Source organism: Equus quagga, chromosome 12, assembly GCF_021613505.1.
Source record: "Equus quagga isolate Etosha38 chromosome 12, UCLA_HA_Equagga_1.0, whole genome shotgun sequence".
Classification (NCBI taxonomy): domain Eukaryota; kingdom Metazoa; phylum Chordata; class Mammalia; order Perissodactyla; family Equidae; genus Equus; species Equus quagga.
In genome coordinates, this window is record NC_060278.1 from 7,259,823 (window position 1) to 7,279,169 (window position 19,347).

A 19,347-nucleotide genomic window follows, 5' to 3' on the forward strand; every position below is an offset into this window, starting at 1 on the left:
TATTCTCACTCAAAAAGTATCCAAATATCTACTATTTGCCAGGCAAGATATAGGGAGAATAGAATCAAAAGACATCTAACATGAGTTACAAAAGAAGAGTCAGAAACAATTTAAAAAAGGGGGAAGGGCAGTAGGAATAGGAAGGAGAGAATGACTCTAGGGACTATCTTCAGACTAAAACAGCTGTAAGCAGAAGTATGAAAAAAGACCACACTTATAAGGAGAGACTGGAGAAGCTTTAAATCTTAAGGGGAAAAAAAAAAACCAAACCAAAAAACCCACCTAAAGGCTCTCAAGTGGGGGTGGGAGAGTAAAGTAAGAGAGACACATCATAATGGATAAGCTACCTATAAATAAGAACTAGGTTTGATATCAGACTTGTCATCTGCAAAAGTGAATGGGAATCATCAATTTAGAAGTATCTTCCGAAAAAAAAGAAATAAAGATTTAAGGAAAAATGATTTTTTAATCTAGCCAAAAGATCATTCTTCGTGTTTAAGGACAAAATGAAGATGTGTCTGGGCACGCAAAGCCTCAGATTACTACTCATAAAAAAATAAATTATGAATCTTTATGAAAACATAAAAATAAAACACATAAAGCAAAAACGCTTTAAAAAATGAGAATGAAATCAACTATCATATTGAAAAACTTTCTCATCAGTCAGAAAATAGATCAAGTAAAAATTGAGAATACAAAGGATTAACGGTACAGTTATGTATTACATAAAGAACTTGATCTGACAAAGCTTTGTACCAAAAAGAAAATACATTATTTTCAAACATCCAAAAAGTATTTACAATAATTAACAAAGCATTCTGAGATAAGGGGAAAAAAATCTTAATTCCAAAAGGCCAATGAACTTTAGAATTTAACAGACAGCCAAGTAATAATAATAATTCAAAAAAATACTGATCTACAAAATTCATTTAGAAAGTTTAAAACACACTTCTAAATACTCCTGGGCTAAAAAACAGAAAAACCATAACTGAAATCACATTTAGGCTTGAATAAAAACGAAATCACTCTATAATTATGCATCAAAACCTATGCAATATGAACAGAGCAGCAAAGTTTAGAAAATTCACATATTTAAATATTTTCAGTAAACAACAAAGAGTCAGCATAAACTAAGTATTCACCTGAAGAAATTAGGGTCAAATAAGAATCCAATAAAAGCTGAAATAAATGAAATAGACAAGACAGTTGTTTCTTGGTAGCATCTTTAAAAATACCAATACAAGAAATGAGTCCTTGGTTAAGTTTGATTCTTAAAAAGTGGAGGAAGGTACCATATTAGAAAAAGAGTCAAACTGTTGACAGATTTGAACACAAATTTTAAACATTATATCAATAAATTTTCTAAAAGAGATACGGAAACCAATAACCATAAAAGTAGGAAAAGAGCCAAACTTGTACCCCTCAGTAAGTCACCAATACCAGAGAGTTTTAAAGCAGAATTCAACCACAGCTTTCAGAAATAGATAATCCTATATTATTTAAGCTGGTTCAGGGCACAGAAAAAGAAGTCTTTCTAATCCACTCTAAATAATGCTTCTCATTTATGGACATGAAAAAACAAGTTAAATAAAATATTAGCACATCAAAATTATGAATATTATGACTAAGAAAAGGTTTTTCAACATTAAAAATGTTCAATGTTAAGAAAACTATTATAATTTATTACATCAGTAAATTGGAAAAAAAACATACATCACATTTCTCTTCACAGTTGCAGAAAAAGCATGAGATTCCACATCCATTCCTGATAAATACTCTTGCCAAACTAGGAAAAGAAGGGAAGTGCCTTAACTTGGTAAAATATCTACCAGATAACTAAAAGCAGCATTCTTTAAAGGTAAAACTCCAGAGGTATGCCCATTAAAGTTAGGAACAAGGATGACACAATGAACATTTCTGGATGCCCATCTTTGGCAAGATCCAGCCCTGGTGATCTAGTGGTTAAGATTCGAAGCTAAGGCCCCAGGTTCGTTTCCCAGTCAGGGAACCACACTACCCATCTATCAGTCGTCATATTGTGGCAGCTGTGTGTGGCTATGATGCTGAAAGCTCTGCCACCAGTATTTCCAATACCAGCAGGGTCACCCATGGTGCATATGTTTCAGCAGAGCTTCCAGACTAAGACAGACTAAGAAGAAGGTCCTGGCCACCCACTTCCAAAAAAACTGGCCATGAAAACCCTGTGAACAGAAACAGAGCATGTCTAATGGAGCGCCAGAAGGTGAGAGGATGGCGCAGAAAGACCGGGCAGGGTTCTCCTCTGCAGTACACAGGGTGGCTGTAAGCCAGAATCAATTCCATGGCATTAACAATAACAACCTTAAGTTAAAAAAAAAAATTATCCAGACAAGAAAATACCTTTAAGGATATCCTAGATGTTTTTGAACCACAAGGGAACTTCCCTAATAAGAAGAAGAATATGGTATAAATCTTTAATAGCTTAGGCTGAACCACACGTAATTGATGATTATGATGATTTTTTTTTTACCTAGAAAAACAGCAATTTCATGATTTAAGCTAATATAAAGCTACAGTGAGGGACTGCAGCAGAAATGCACACTCTACCTTTCATAAATGTTGCTCGTGTAATTTTAATAAAGAAATATAATATGCAATTAGCAGGAACTATATATAACGACTACCCTGGACATGCATTCAATGTTATAAAAGTTTGTTTTCTCTTTGGATACTCTCCTACCAACCTTATTTATAAAAACTAAGTAAACCTTTGTTTTAACATAGAAAACTTAAGACTTTTTAACTTAACCCATTCTACGTTATCAAACCAAAAATCAGGAGTTTCCACGTTAGTGAAGTTTTGTTATGGTTCCCATACAGCAAAATTTCAAACAAGATTATAACAGCAATAAAAGAGGTCACCCAATGACAAACACATGTCCAAAATCTTAACTATCTAGGCTCCCATACCCCCATTTCTCTTGGATTCTCCTAGTATATGAAGTTCAAGCTTGAGGATTCCTCAGCATTTCTAACCACTCTGACACCAGAATCTGTTTTCCCTCCAAGTATTCATATCAACTGCAATCCTCTTTAAATTCTACTTCCGCCATCTTAATCCAAATCATAGTCACCTCAAATCTACAATACAAAAGCAGTGTTAATAACATGGCTTTATATAACCAAAGGTTAGCGAATGTGCCCAAAACCAGCAAACAAAAGGACAATTTCAAATGTATAACGTGCCAGTGTGCAAAGACATAAAGGGGAAAAAAGTAGTGAACAGTGCATAATCCCCAACCTTGCTAATAATATGATGCTGACAAAGTCAAATTAAACAGCAAGGAGTAACAGCACCCAACAGTTCTGCTGCTCTAGACTGCCCATGTTTAACTCTTTCCAGGCAAGTACAATGAAAATGAAAATCAACTAATATACTAAATTAAACAGTAAAATAAGTTTTCCAATTCCCTATGTGTGCACTAAAAATAATAGTTTAATGTTTAAATACCAAAATGAGTGCTACATTTTGAAACCTGTTCTTCCCAAAGATCAAGAACATCCCTAAATTATGAATCAGCACGGTCACGCATTGTTTAACGATGGGGATATGTTCCGGGAAATTTGTCGTTGTTATAAGGCTATACTGTTACTGTGCAAACATCAGAGTGTACTTACACAAACCTAGATGGTATAGCCTACTACACACCAGGCTACATGGTACTAATCTTACGGGGCCACTATCATATATGGGGTTCACTGTTGACTGAAACGTCGTTATGAGGTGCACGACTGTATCAGGGACTCCACCACTCCTTGTCACGGTAATAATAAATACACTGGCCCAAATCAAAAAAAGGGGAGATTCTGAGTAGCCAAGTGCTTTGTTCTACTTTTCCAAAATAATTAACACTGACATTTAACAGTTACATAAAAAAGGAACTACCATAATTACACAAAAACATAAAATTAAGGTAAGTCTATAGTTTTAGAAAGTACAGCCTTGTGACTTAACTCTTAATATTCTTTATAATTTAAATGTCCCATGATAAATGAGACTCGGGTATCTACGTACAGTATTAAATACGAAAAACTTTAAAACTCCTGAGAAGGCGCCAATAGGCAGCAGAAACAGAAACCTGACCAAAGCCACAGAAAAGGCTGGAGGCAGGAGAGAACAGTACTTCTAACAGCCTATCATACTGTGTTCCGACTTCCCTAGCTTTTCCCCATTACAATAAATATTTTCATGATCAACCAGCATACATTTTTATGATGTTAGAAGAATCTGCAAAATTATTCTTCACAAATCAATTATTAAGTGCAGAAATACTTTATCATGATCCTCTCCTCATGCAGGCCATATTTTACTGGTACTGCTTTTTGGCTACCAGAATGGATTAGTTCTATGAGTAAGGTACAGCTCAAGAACCTTTCAGAAGATGCCAATATTCTGCTTGGCTCACAATTTGGAAGTAATGAAAGATTAAACTGGAAGACTAATTCTATCTACATATATCAACCATACTCATCTTAGCTTCTTTTAAAATGCAATTACTCCTAAGGGTCAATCTTAAGAAAACTGTCTGCTAACATCTGAAGTCAGCCTGAGTATACCAAGCCGGATGAAGGCTATTTTTCAAAAAGATAAAAACTAAATTAAGTTTACCACTGTACTGTCTCAGACAGCTTGATGGCACAGGAATGGGGTAGGGGGGCGGAGGGGCGCGGGTGTAGATATGGAGTGCTGAAGACAGTTTTATCTAGAGCAACAGCAGTGGCTCCAGATACTACTCAAACATATCTTACCGGCCTGGCCACTTGCTAATACTGGTTAGAAGCTTCTCTGCTGTCCAGCATTAGTTCTACCGGGGTCATTAGATATATATGCCCAAAGATACTAAGTTAGCTATTTAACGTGTAACTGCATACAAAGCGTACTACTATCTATGAATCAGGAAAGAAGGTGACAGAGAAGAAAATTTTTCCCCCCTGAGCACTTTTTAAAACGCAAGAAAACACAACGTATGATTTGGCAAATAACCACTCTAACTTGTAGATTCCTAATGATAAAATTCACATTCCTTAATGCCCACTTCAGAATTCCTCCTCTTCTTGTGTGCACTCTCCCTAGTTCTGTAGTTAACAATACCTAAATTAAACCAGTGTTTATTTAAAAATTCAGTTTTCCAGGCTCCATCCCCTATTGCTCTGTTCACGGCAATTCACATGGAGTCAGGGAACTTGTAGTGTTAAAAGCTTCTCAGGCGATTCTTACAAGCAGCCAAATCTGGGCAAATTACCCTAAATCCGTGTTTTGGTTTTTGAGCTCTTACACCTACCCTAAAAATCTCTGAACTACAAAGTCCTGAGTATGAGCACGTACCAACTTAGAATTGCCCCGCAGCCTCCTTCATGTAGCTTTCATTTGCCAGACTCCTCACAGTTGACAAGTGAAATACCCAGTATTTTCACCCCCAACTCTAAAGGAAGAAGGAAGGAGTAGTTTGAGACCTAGGGCTGCTGATCTGACACTAACTTGTAATTAGTCATAGTAATAAGATAAATATAAAAAATAATTTATAAAAAATAAATCTAATAATTTACTGTGTTACAGAGTCCAGGCACTTAGCTAAATACTTTAAGTGTTTTGGCTACATAATTTCAATTAACCCCACAACAATCCTAGGGGAGTGGACACAAAAATTCAGATTAAGTAGTGTGCCTAAGGTCACCAAGCTACAAGTATCAGAGCCTGAATTTAAATACAAACCTGAAAAAAGACTTTATCCATTAGTTGAGAGATAAGCTAAGTATTAAGATTCCCTAAGCAATAACTACAAGGAACACTTAGTCCTCTCAGATTGGTATTGTCAACAGCAAGTGTCTGTTGAATCCTCTATGCAAATACTAAATACAAGCCAAAAAAAAATAGGCATAACATACTATGAACCCACTCTAATAATTCTGGAAAGGCTATTTATAAGAATCCCTTATTCTTATTGGCATAAGAATGTGTCCTATGAAAACTACCGATTAACTCCAAATGAAAGAATTTGAGGCAATTTTATTTTGCCCCCTTTATCAGCATTTCGTAATTTTTCTATAATAAATGTGTACTAACAAGGAAACATTTTAGTACAAGAAGCATTATATAGTTCAAGGACCCATTAACTCCAATCTTGTTTTGCATAAATATGGTACTTCAGAAATTAGGCACACAGAAAACTTTAGAGAAAGAGGAATTATGTATAAAGCTGGACAGACCAACAGCACGATCATATTCTCCAGAACTGTGCCGTGCAATTCAGTGGCCACTAACCAAATGTGGCAAGTACACATACGAAATGCAGCTAGTCCAAACTAAAATGTTCTGTAAGTATAAAATACTGAATTTCAAAGACTTTATACAAAAAAAGGATCATAAAAGATCTCATCAGTTTTTAAAGTAACAAGTACATACTGAAATGATAATACTTTAGATATATTAGGTTATATAAAATACACTGAAATTAATTTCATTCCACCTTTACTTCAATATGGCTACCAGAAAGCCACAGATGTGATTTGCACTTGCGGCTCACATTACATTCACTGGACAGTCCTGCCCTAGAACCTTGTTACTCACATGCAGCCAGCAACATGGGCACTAACTGGGATCTTGTTAAAGAGGTGAACCCTTGGGCCCCATCCCAGAATTGCTGAACTAGAATATGCATTTTAACAAGATCCCCAGGTAATTAGTATACACATTCAAGTTTGAGAAACACTGTTCTGGAAAAGTGCAATTTCATGTCCCTTAAATCACAATGACAATCCCAATATTCTTTTATCTACCTGTTTACCAAAATGCTACAAAGTGTAAAGCATTGTTCTAGACAACAGGGATACAAGGAAATAAAATCATTAACAAAATAAACTCACTCCCTGTTCTAGTGGAGCCCGTATTCCACTGAAGACAAGCAAACAAACTAAAATACAGTCAGCTATGCTGTAATACTTGTTCTGAAAATGCAAATTTGTTTGAGCACTATTGACATATCAGGAAACTATCTGAGCATAATACAAATTTCCCACTCATTTATGAGCAATTTCACCTGTGATAAACACCAGCTGCATCCAGCTGAACCAAGCTATACAAAAGAATTCACAAAGCACACAGATGCACACACACCTCAAACATCTGCCAGCTACTTCAGTTCACCATAGAATTAGGAGTCATATCCCTCCACAATTGCTGTTACAACTTTGAGGGTTGTTTCAGATAACTCTCCTTCCATTACTTCACAACTCACAAGCTGCAACCCTTCCATCAGATGCCCACTTCCACAAGCTAATTTCAAGTCTTTGTCAAGGTAAAGCACCATGTTTACTATATTGTTAATATACTCCTTAACCATTTAATATGTTATGCTACGATTTTTATTGGGTTCCTATTCTTTTTTTAATGTGCCACTGGAAACGTTTTTGAATACCGTGCCCCTAACCACATTTTCCCCATAAATCCTGCGGTAAAATTTTGCATAGCATGGTGACTTTCAGGAACATATGTCATGTTACAGCAGAATGACTACAAGCAAATAACATCAAATCACATTAAGTACAAGAAACAAAGTAAGGGAAAGGATAGACAATGATGGGGATGGCTGTTTCAGAGTGATCAGGATAGGTAGGCAGACCTCTATGAGAGGGTGACATTTAAGAAAACACATTATTGAAAGAGTACACCAGGAGGACATACAGAAAGATGAACATCCCAGACAGAAGGAGCATAACGTGCAGAACCCTTGAGACAAGCAGAAACTTCTTCCTTTAGGGCCAGTACGGACAGAGTACCACAAACAAAGGGAAGAGTGGTAGGTGAAGAGGCTAAAGAAATACTCAGACACCAGATTACACAGGGTCTTTTCTAGGCCTTAGTAACAGTCACTGGAGGGTTTTGAGCATGGGAGAGATGTGGACTGAGTGACATTTTAAATGGGCCACTCCATTTTAAATGGAGCCTGGCTACTGTGTGGGGAAATAACTGTGTGAAACAGAAACGATGCAGGGACATCATTCAGGAGATTCTTGCAGAGTCCAGGTAAGAGAAGCAGGTAGCCAGGACTACAGTGGTTGTATGTGAAGTACTACTAAGAAGAGGTTATGCCTGGGGAAAAATCTGAAGGTAGGTAGAAGGTTTTACATACAGCAAACAAACTTGCTTTTGAGTCAACAATTAATAGTAGGCTAAATACTTTAATTGGATTATACTTTCATCAGTAAGGCAGCAACAATCCTGATCAGCCTATTTCAAAGGGCTGTTATGGGATCAGATGAGAAAGAACATAAAAGAGCTTTGGAAATTATGAAGCATCATACAAAACACAAAAAGTAGACTCTTCATAGGATATATTTTCATGCCCTAAGTAACTGGTTTCGAAATGACTGACAAATAGTATCTCCAGTACTCAGTATAGGGTCCCAGAAGCAGAATCCAGTCACAGATGTGGTCCCAGTTACAGAAACCCTATAAAGATGTCCCAATTCATTGCCATTGCCCCTCTTTTCAGCATAACAAAATGATACACTACATACACCAAAACTATTCTGCACAATAGCATAAGACAACAAAAAATGCTTAACAGAGAGAAAACCTAGAATATGTAAATTTTCTGTGAATTACGGACCAAAAATCCTATGTTATGCCAAGAACTTTAAATACACCTTGCATAACTAAAGACCAGTTCAATTAAGACTGCTTTGAAAGATCAAAGTGAACCATTCCAAAATATTTTTGACTGCAAAACAGAGATACCATTACATCATAAACAATACATAATAACCATTTCTGTAAAAAGAACAAAAATGTTAAAATGTGATGACTATAAGACAAATGACACGGTATGTGTTCAAATACACGTACTAAGGTTGAGAGCATGTATGTTTTCTAAAATTAAGGAAAAAATACTGAAGAGTTGAAATATGAAGACTGCTAATCTGCCAAACTTATTCTTTCTTGAAAGGGAATACCTATTTCCTGTGGTCTTTTTTTAAAAACTGATGTACGGAAATCCAGTGCAAACACGTCTGCCTACTCTACTATCATACTAGAAAGCATGGATCAATAAAAACAGGTAATATTTATGTCCTATTTTTACTAGACAGAAAAATACTTAACATTAGTTAATCGTATTGAAATATAAACATTAGTAAATTTTAGACTCTGTATGAAATTTCCAAGCTGCTTTGAAAACAAATCTCTGAATATGAGGGCTTAACTTGAGAAAACTGGCTTCTTCCTAGAGAAAACTTTGGCAAGCTTTTATGTTGAAACTTATCTTCAACAGTAAAACACTGACATGTGATAATTTGGTCTAGAACTACACACATACACTGTACCAATGTCAATGCCTTTGCTACTGCACTATAATTAGGTAAGCTGTAACCACTGGGGAAAGTCAGGTGAAGGCACTAAGAGGATACAAGCAAAATTACCTTTAAACTAATTTGCGTTATAGTAAACACCTACCAAAGAAGCTTTCAACGTGCCTAAAGGTTTCATCTCTGACAGTGTATACAACTTAGAAAGTAGAAAATGGCCTAATGTCCACACTCAACTCTGTCACTGTTTGTTCAATTTTATATAAGTAAAATTTCCCTCATTTGTGAAACTAAAACAAGGATACTATCTGTTCTATTTACCTTCCAAGGTCAATGTGAGGATCAAATAAGACTGTTCATTTACACAGTACTTTCTAAGATTACACACACAAAGCATATTCCATTTTATTCAAAACATAACATTATCTGAACATCCACAGGCCACGTTGTACAAGTATCACAGTCTATTATCCAATGCGAAAGACTGAAATATTACTGTTATTTTTTTAAAAAACTAGGAAAACATCAATTGTCTCCAAATGGTCCCTACTGAACAATTCCTTCAAATGTTAATTACAGTAACTTCTGTATGAAAATACACTTCCAAATTTCTCCAGATACAGCTAAATGACAAAACAAGCTAAAAACTTTTAGTACACAGCTAAAAACTTGAAAATCTTTAGCAATAATGGTTACTAAACCACTAAGGGCAATTTTCCTTTGTACCCAAGATATCTGGATGCTAACTACAAAGTTCTGCAAATTCACTAAGTCTCACAAATCGGGGAACCAATAAAGAATACTTTTCATTTAACCAATTGAGCTAAGTTATTTCCCCAAAAAAGATTTTTCTAACAAGTATTCCAAATATATCTTATTATAGTTAATTCTGAGAGGGATGATGAGAAAAAGGGGACAACCCTCAAGAGGTTGAAGTTTTGTGGAACAGCTTTACAGAATCTATGTAAAGATACGCTTCACTCCTAAATTCATCTGTACTATCGTCATTCTTAAAGTTACTTGGTAAAATCATCATTTAGAACCAGTCCTCCAGAAAAACATATTTTAATCAAATGGAAAGTTTTAAAATTGCACAGAAGTATAAACTCAAGCTGCACTCTATGCTCATACTTGTGAGGTATGGACATCAGCTGCACCTTTGAAAACACGTCTTAGATACAAAACACAAATCTAATAATTATACCTTAAGATTTTTGATTTGGTTATATTTAAACAAAAGATTATATGTTCTGCAGACAGATCACAGGATACATAAAAATAACTATTTCACCAAGAACCTTTTTAGTAAGTTATACTCTCACATAATTTCCCTCAATTTACAATAATCTACATTCCCTTTACTAACCTCTAAGGGATAAAATCCCTAACTCTTAACTGTAAATGCTATGTTGCATTAAGTCTTTTCTTAACTAAAGATTTCCAGGAGTGACAATCCCTCTCAATCCCTACTTTCCCACTTTTTACAGCATATCTTAAAGTCCTTTTATACATTATTTCTGAACTGGCACTTTTCAAGGAAATGCAAGGTGCTATGAAAGAAATCTAGTAATTACTGAAAAAAATATGTTGTGATGTGGATAGATACCAGCGAAGCCCAATCCTGAGAAAAACATCAACACATCTTACAAGTTTCACGTTCGTTTAACTTGCTTTTGTAAAACACAAGTTACAAATAATAGCACACAGGCTCTTAAGTTCTTAGATATTTACTAGTCATTAATTTTTTTAATTCTAAAATTAAAAATATAACATTTGAAATTATGTAGCTCAATAAACAATATAGTAACCTGTTCTTACATTAAGTTGTTACTTACACATGCTAAGTGCACAGATAATCCAACTCACTTGCATTTGACTTTGGATAATGGTTTTGACTCTCTCTATGTAAGCATATTTACCTATATAGTTTCATATTTAAACATAAAAATCTAAGGGAACACATTTAAATTTATTTAAAGATAAAAATCTAAGGTAGTACAAATGCCTGTGATAGTTACTCGTATGCAGTTTAAAAAGCTTACTTTCAAAGACATATTAGCAGTAAACAAAGCACCCGGAGTCAAAGTCTAACGACTAAATATGTAAGTATTAAATGAGGGAAGAATTACCATCTTTAACAGACAGAATTAACATCAAAACCCTCTAAACTCCAGAATGGAAATATATATTATGGTGGTGTTATGGCAGCCAGGTATCTTAGGGATGGTACAGATAGGGATGGAGTTATAGCATTAGTTAAAAGGCTCCAGAGGAAGATAGACAAGCAGCTAAAAAGCAAAGAAAGTGAGGCCTAACTTAGCAAATGACTAGATCAGAAAAATAAGAAGTTTCTTAAAAATGGAGCTAAAGAAACATCAGCAAGCAGATGCAAATAAAAAGGAAACTAAAAGCCAACAAGAGGTATCTGGAGTTCCCATGGGAAGTAAAATCAAAATCAAAATGAAGAAAAAAAGGAGTAGAGAAAAAGTAAGCAGCTAAAACACCACTAGCTCTCAAGAGTAAAAACCTTTAAGTATAGCTTCAAGGCCAGGATCACATCTTATCTTTCCTTTCATAAACACCACACAATTGTTGACATACAGTGGATGCCCAATGTTTGTTGAATGAATAAGCAACAGAATGTGCCTGAGATTATTTCACCTGTAAAAGAATTTATCAGGCCTGTTTCACTGTAAATGTATCAAAGCATTTACAAGTTTCCTAGAGCACCCCCCTGATGTCTTCCTGGATTTGGGGATGGATGACCCATTAACTGAAATGTAATCACTAGAAGAGAATCTAAGATACTTATCTATAAGGAGACAAGATGCCACATCCTATTTGGTCACAATCCCCGAAATTTTAAAATTAAAATATAGTACCAGCAGTACCTGCCTTCCTAGAGCTAACATTTGAAATGAAATCACTATAAAAGAGTGATTGATGACAGTATAACCTCAGACTACACATAACACTATAGAAAATTTACCCACAAACTAAAACTATTAATAGTTTAATTTTGCGGGGCTGGCCCCGTGGCCGAGTGGTTAAGTTCACGCGCTTCGCCGCAGGCGGCCCAGTGTTTCGTTGGTTCGAATCCTGGGTGCGGACATGGCACTGCTCATCAAACCACGCTGAGGCAGCGTCCCACATGCCACAACTAGAAGGACCCACAACGAAGAATATACAACTATGTACAGGGGGGCTTTGGGGAGAAAAAGGAAAAAATAAAATCTTTAAAAAAAAAAATAGTTTAATTTTGCCATCAAAGAACTTCTAACACTTTAATAACCAAACCCACCTGCTACTGTTACTTACAAACAAATGTATGCTTTATCTGCATAAGTAGCACAAAGCAATGGCTATATTCAACAGAGAAATATTTTGTCCTCCCATCCAATAACCATCTAAATTATTTCATCTTAATGCAATAGTCTGATCATTATTAATTCCCTTAATCCAGGAATTCTGTACAGACGTCAATGTTTCTCACTATCTGATCAAACTGAGTAAAGCTGATTTCTATCAGAGGCAAAAAAGAGGCCCAGAAGATGCAGGACAGTTTCTTAAAGTAAGCCAAGTATTGAGAAGCTGGTTGACAATCAGAAGCAGAAAGCCACATGGTACTAGTTTCCTCAGGTTATAAAAGCACAATTAATATTGTATATTTATCTCAAACATGTTATCTATTGAGCAATGTAAAATCTTAGAGTGGGAAAAAATATAAATGGTCTTAACTATCTTAGTGAAATTGGTCTGTTCCTCAATGAATGCTTGAGACATGAAATCTGATATTTTGGTAAATTTGGGGCAAATTAAGTTCGAAAACAGTTTGAGTTTACTTGATCTCAGCCTCCTGCCACAAAGAGCTTGAGGCAAGGTAACAACTGAAGGGTAACAGCAGTGTTCAAAAGAAATGAGAGTAACTTTTAAAAAGTTGAATATTTCAATGAACACATTATAGAACTTACATTATTAACAACATCCTGGAGAATACAGAATATTTTAAATGTTTACAACAAAAATCTAAAAGAAATTTTCTGAATATCAAAATTTTTTTAACCTGTGAATTGTCTCAAAAAAATACTGTTTTTAAATTCATAATTTATCATTAGGAAACACATCTGAACTCCTTAAAAAATAAACTCAAGTAGCAACAAGGATCTCAAAATAAACTAAGCCAAACAAACTGAAATCTTTATTTGAAAAGATTAAAGCTCCCTTCTTAGAAAAATGTCCTGTATTTCTCTCATCATTAATAAAGCATTTGGTAGACTACATTATTAATGCATTTCTAGTTATCAAACATTGAAGTCCATTTTCAGATGTTCAGGTCTGCACCTCATTTCTACATTTGTTTAGGAATCAGATAACTTGATAAAAATAAAATTACTTTGATGACATAACCATATGGTAATGTCCGCAAGCTGGAAATATTACCACCTATTGTTTTATATAGAGCTACTATTAAAAATAAAGATACGTGAAAGTTTCAAAAAAAGGCTACTCACCACCATCCCTCTCTCTAACTCTGTGAATATGCACATTTTTGGCCTTACTGTGACCTGTGCTGTCACTATATTTGTTTTCAGGACTATCAGATCTCCGCAACATTTTATTTGGTGGTGAAGGATCTGCAGCGTCTCGCATTTTTTCATGTCTGTGATCACCGCTACTGGGGTGACTCTTCGATGAATATTTAAGTGCCTGTAAAACATCACCCCCCCAAAAAGAGAGAGAAAGAATTGAAACTTTAAACTTAACTTCCTAAATTAATTTTATCATAAAATCTGATGTACTAACTTTAAGTTTTATGAATTTCTATCAATAAAATTAAAATTTCCATATTCAATTCTGCCTTTAAGTTATTCGGAGAAGTCCTAAATGCCCAAGAGTTATTATAAAACTCCTCACACAAATCATAATACCACATGTAAAAAAGAAAAGGAAAAGGAAAAAAAACCACTCCAGTAAGTACGCTGTAAATACAAGAAATCAGACATTTTTGTACACCAATTCCCCAATAAATTTTCCCAGGAATTAAAAAGGTTAATCTAAATAAAATTAGCAATTGAGTACTACTGTAATCTATTTCTGCTCTACAACTAAAATGCACAGCCCCAAGCGTAAATAACCATAAGCATGTTTCTGCAAACCTACAAAAAAAGAAAGCATCATTCTCTCCAATTTGACTGAAATAAAGCACTTCAGACCGAACTAAGCTACTCTTGCAAGTGTGGGATATAATTTTAAGGTATAAAAATGTTGCCCAACGTTTCTAACAAAACATACTGGAACTCCCTCACAATAACGATTTAGTTTCACTCTAAAACACATGTAGGACAAACATGATATACTAGTCTTTTACAATGTGGTTAATTATGGTTTAGAGGGGCAGATTCAGTAGCGTCAAATTTTTGACTACCCAAATGTAATGAACAATGTTTTTTATTTTTTACATCTCAGGGACCTAAGGTTTTTAACTTGAGCTTCAACAACTCATGCCAGCCAGTAACAAAAGTGTCAGCTTAGAAACCTGCTCTCTTATCCTTTAAGTGATTAGATGTTGAAACTATTTATTTCTAGTGTCATCTGATAGTTAGTTACCAGCCATTTATGAAATCTTTCCCCCTGAAAACAGGGGCTACCTCTATCATAATGTTTAAAAAGTTTCCACGCAGCAACCGCTGTAACAAAAAGGAACCAACATACCTGGCACCGTCTACATTAAAATGAATTACCTAAGTATCCGAAAATCTCGATTCTTACAGAAACAAAAGCATTGTCTTTCACTAGCAGGGCAATTATTTGCACCAAAAACAATTAAAAGGGGAAGACATAGTGGTTTCCAACACACGTCAGAATTGCGAATGCATTAGTTGTTTCTTCCCAGACCATTCATCTAATCTTAATACCTTTACGTCAACTTTCAGCTATAATTTTAATTCCTTCACAGTAAATTTTAGTTCTCCAATACAATAAACAAATATGGTTCAGAAGGCACCTATCACCTCATCCCATCGATTCCTTCACGCCTAAGTAATCAAAGCAGGTCTTTCCTGGCCGAGAACGTTTTCTTTCTTAAAAAAACCGAACTCCCTCCAGTCACCTGTCAAAACAAGTCACTAAACCTCGCTGGAGAGCGCTCAAGGACCTAACACACGATTTTCAGGGGCCCCGCGGCGCTAGTTTGGGATCTGTTGCACTGAAGGGCCTGCACCGACTTCTGAAGCCTGCGCTCGAGTAGCAGTTCCTCCCTTCCCCCGCCGTCCCCCATCCACCCCACCCCGGCCTCGGCTGGTACCTGGTAAGGCTGCGAGTCCCCCCTCCGGTCGTGACAGCTGAAAAACAGGAAGAGAGACGGCGACATGAGACATCTCGGGGGGGAGGAAGAAAACGGGCCGCCCCGCGCCCCTCCCCGCGGGAGACCTACCGTCCGGCCCGGCGGCGAGCCCACAAGAGCGCGCGCACACACACACAGACACGCACACGCGCGCGCAGCTCAGGGAGGCCCCGCGCGGGCGCAGCCCCGCGCACCGGCCCGCGCGCCCTCCGCACCCGCCGTCCTCGCCCGCCCGCCCGCGCGGCGGCTCCTCCTCCCCGCCCGAGCCCGAGCAGGGTTAACAACAAAAATGGCGGCTCGGCAGCACCAGCTCCGGAGGAACAGCCCCCCCCCCGCCGCCGCCGCCGCCGCCCCCCGCCCGCCGCGGCCCGGCCCGAAAGGAGAAGACGATTTACCCATCACTGAGTCTCTGCTGTTTCCTCGCATACATTACCATCAATGCCCGGCCTGTGAGTGTGTGTCGGGGGAGGGGAGAGCGGCCGCGAGGGGCGGGCGGGCGGGCGGGCGCGCAGGCGGCGGGCGGGCGGCAGCACCGGCACCAGGGCCCGGCGGCCCTCGGCGACTCTCAGCACCTCCCCGTTACTGGCGCCGGCGCTCCCGGGCCATCTCCCTCCGTCCACACCGCGCTCACTCTCAGCCCGGCCAGCGGCGCCAACTACACGGCGGCAGCGGCGAGCCGGGGGGAGGGGGGCAAGAAGACGCGTCCGGCTCGGCCCCGCGGAGAGCGACTGCCTCCTCCACCTTCTCCACCTCCTGCTCCGCCGCCTCCTCCCCTCCTCCCCCCGCCGCCGCCGCTGCCTGCTCCTTCTCCTCCTCCTCCTGCCGCCGCCGCCACCGCCGCCGCTGGTGCCGCCGCTGCCGCTCCACCAACTACATCCGGGCAACTCGGCCGCGGCGGCCTTCGGAAACCCTCGGCAGTTTCCGCCGCGCCCCTCCTCTCCCACCCTCTGCCGCCCTCCCCGCCCCGCGCGGCTCCGGAACGCCGCCTTCGGCAAACCTCGGCTCGGCCCGGCCTTCCTCTTCCTCCGAGGCCTGGCTCGCGTCCTCGCGACCCGTCCGCTCTTTCCGGTTGCCGCTTCTTTCCTCACGCGCACGTCCGCCCACCGCCGTTCCCGTTTAGGGACAGTCCTGCTCGGGGACCTGCTCGAGGCCGGTCCGAGGGGCCCCGGGGTGCGCGGGGAGGGAGCCGCCTTCGGGAGGAGGACGGTGGGGCGCGAGAGAAGCCATCGCGGACTAAATAGGGAGGCGGCGGTGCTGCGCGTGCGCTCAGCGGCGCGGGGGTGGGAGGGCGCCGGGGGCGCTCTCGGGCCGCCGCCCCCGCCCCTTCGGGCGCCTGCTGGGTGGTCGGAAGCCCCTGGGCGGGCGGCGGGCGGACGGGTACCACCGAACTCCCTCGGGCACTGTGGGGCGGAATCCGGGCCTGGGCACCTGCCCGCACCCGGACGCTGCGCGCCCGGCCGGCCGTCGGCGGGGCCTGCCGTGGGCATCTTAGAAGTAAGTCCCTCCCCGAGCGGCCAGAGAGCGAGCTGTCCGCGGAGGGGAGACACCGGAGCGGGGCATCTCTGGGGGTCAGACAGAGTGCGGGGAGGCCGGGCGTCCGCGCGGGCAGGGCGGAGTCCAGCCCGAGGGGGGCGCCGCTCGGGGCCGCGGAGCCGACCGCGCTGGGCCGGGGGCCTCGGGGCGGGGGCTGGGAGGACGCGCTGAGCCCGTCCTCCCTGCTTAATGTTTTCCACCCCAGCCCTGCCCACCGTCTGCTTTATTTCCCATTTTTCTCTCTTCTAGTTCCTCTTCTCGCTGGAGTCCTCTGGTGACGGGAAATTCCCCCTGGAAGTTCTCCATGGGACTAAAGGCCTAGGGGCTGCTGCCCGTGGAGTGTTGTGTACCGCCACAGGCCCACCAGCAGCGTTGGCGCGTTGGGAGGGAAAAGTCCAGAAAATTTAGCTTTCTCTGAGGGTGGTGGCGTCCCGGCCTTTTTTAATTCCCTACTCTAAATTCTTCCTGAGGCAGCATTAGCTTAATGAAAAGGATTGTAATAAACATAAATATACGACTATTTACGTAGAATAAAACAGCAAAATAGGAAACAAATACCTAGAAATAAGACTACTCCAAAAACCAGTATTAAAAAGTGACTTATTTGGTTTTCAACAAGTTATGTTATTGTTGGATCTAATGAAGAGATAGAATGATGTGAGAGAAAACACCCTGAAATCACAACTGATTGAAAAAAATAATTACATACCCTTATTTGTCACATCTACCTGCCTAATAAGGTTATTGCGGTTTGGGAGACCAGTAAAAGCTTACTTAGTGCTCTTAAGTTGTCAGTAACTAAGGAAAAACTGCCAGTGTGACTGAAACGAGGTAAAAAAAACCCTACTGGCTTGTGTGCATCTTCTGACACTTTCATAACAAATACATTGAAAACAGGAGACATCAGCTTGGAAAACTATAAAAAGTAATATATAGATCTTATGCAGAAACTTCTTGAAAACTAGCAGCAAAGTTTACTACTAATTTCTTGTTTGATAATCAGATGTCTGCTGAAATTGGTACTATTTGGTCAACAGCAGACTGGGCTGAGCTGTGGAGGAAACAGTTCCAAGCAATGTACAGTCAGTCTTCATTCTTCACAAATTCCATATTTGCAAATTGGCCTGCTTACTAAAATTTATTTGTAACCCCAAAATCAATATGCACAGCATTCGTGCACGGGCCCAGAGTGGCAAAAAATTTAACTTGCCTAACATGCACATTCCCAGCTAAGGTTAAACAAGGGGAGACTCTGCCTTATTGTTTCAGCTGTCATACTGTAAACAAATGTGCTTTTCACGCTATATATAGTGTTATGTTTTTCACCTTTTTTGTGCTTTTTATTGGTGGTTTTGCAGTTTTAAGTGCTCCCCCCCCAAGCATAGTGCTGAAGTGCTGTCTGATTCTTAAGCACAAGAAGGCTGTGATGTGCCTTGTGGAGAAAACACTGTCCTCGATAAGCTTCCTTCAGGCTAATCACTAGTGCTCTTGGTAATGAGTTCAGTGTTAATGAATCCACAGTATATATTAAATAAGGTGTTCAAACAAAAACACACAAAATGGAGTTCTGTATTGATGAAAATGTTGCGAATAGAGTCTCGGGCACCTAACGCTGTATTTTCCCTAGGAGCAGTTAAGGGTTCATGGTGACTTTATAGAACATAACTACTTCAGATAATGAGAATCGACTATGTACTAAAGGACACATCTAAATGTTATAGCCATTTTTTAAAGATTTTGCTTCCCTTAGATTCCGTTATGTGTTATAAATTCGCCTTTGCAGATACCTTCAATCCTTTCCTTCTCTCTTCCTCCATCTTACCTACCTAAACCAGAACCCTGGTTAATTCATGGTATGCTTGCAGGAGAGCGGTTGAACTTCGCTGGAGAAAACACACAGCTGTGCTTCAGTGAGCTGTGTTCCTCATCCCCTCAGGCTAATTTCCCGCATCCCTTTCCCCTGCCTTGTTAAACATCTTCTAGACCTGACTCTGCATTCCCACTCCTCACTAGTAAGTCATCGTCTTGTTTCTTATATAAGAAAATAGAAGAAATCAGTAACAGCTCCCACCTACTCCCACAACGGCACCTACCAACCTTCCTACATCTGGATACACTGCTATATTCCG

At 39.6% G+C, this 19,347-nt stretch overlaps 1 protein-coding gene across 8 annotated transcripts in view; it reads right to left on the reverse strand.

Annotated features, from left to right (window-relative positions):
• Positions 1-16,778, reverse strand: part of WAC (WW domain containing adaptor with coiled-coil) — a 76,704-nt gene extending 59,926 nt beyond the window's left edge. The window contains exons 1-3 of one of the 8 annotated variants that reach the window (XM_046678488.1): positions 16,683-16,778; positions 15,647-15,683; positions 13,854-14,049 (exon numbers count right to left, since the gene is read on the reverse strand). In XM_046678488.1, the coding sequence (XP_046534444.1) occupies positions 13,854-13,992 (139 nt within the window). In that variant the 5' untranslated portion in view covers positions 13,993-14,049; positions 15,647-15,683; positions 16,683-16,778. Of the gene's footprint in view, positions 1-13,853; positions 14,068-15,646; positions 15,684-15,775; positions 15,949-16,080; positions 16,581-16,682 lie in introns of those variants that run through there. The other 7 variants (XM_046678486.1, XM_046678485.1, XM_046678487.1 and 4 more) reach the window with 7 other exon arrangements.
• Positions 16,779-19,347: the final 2,569 nt, after the last annotated feature.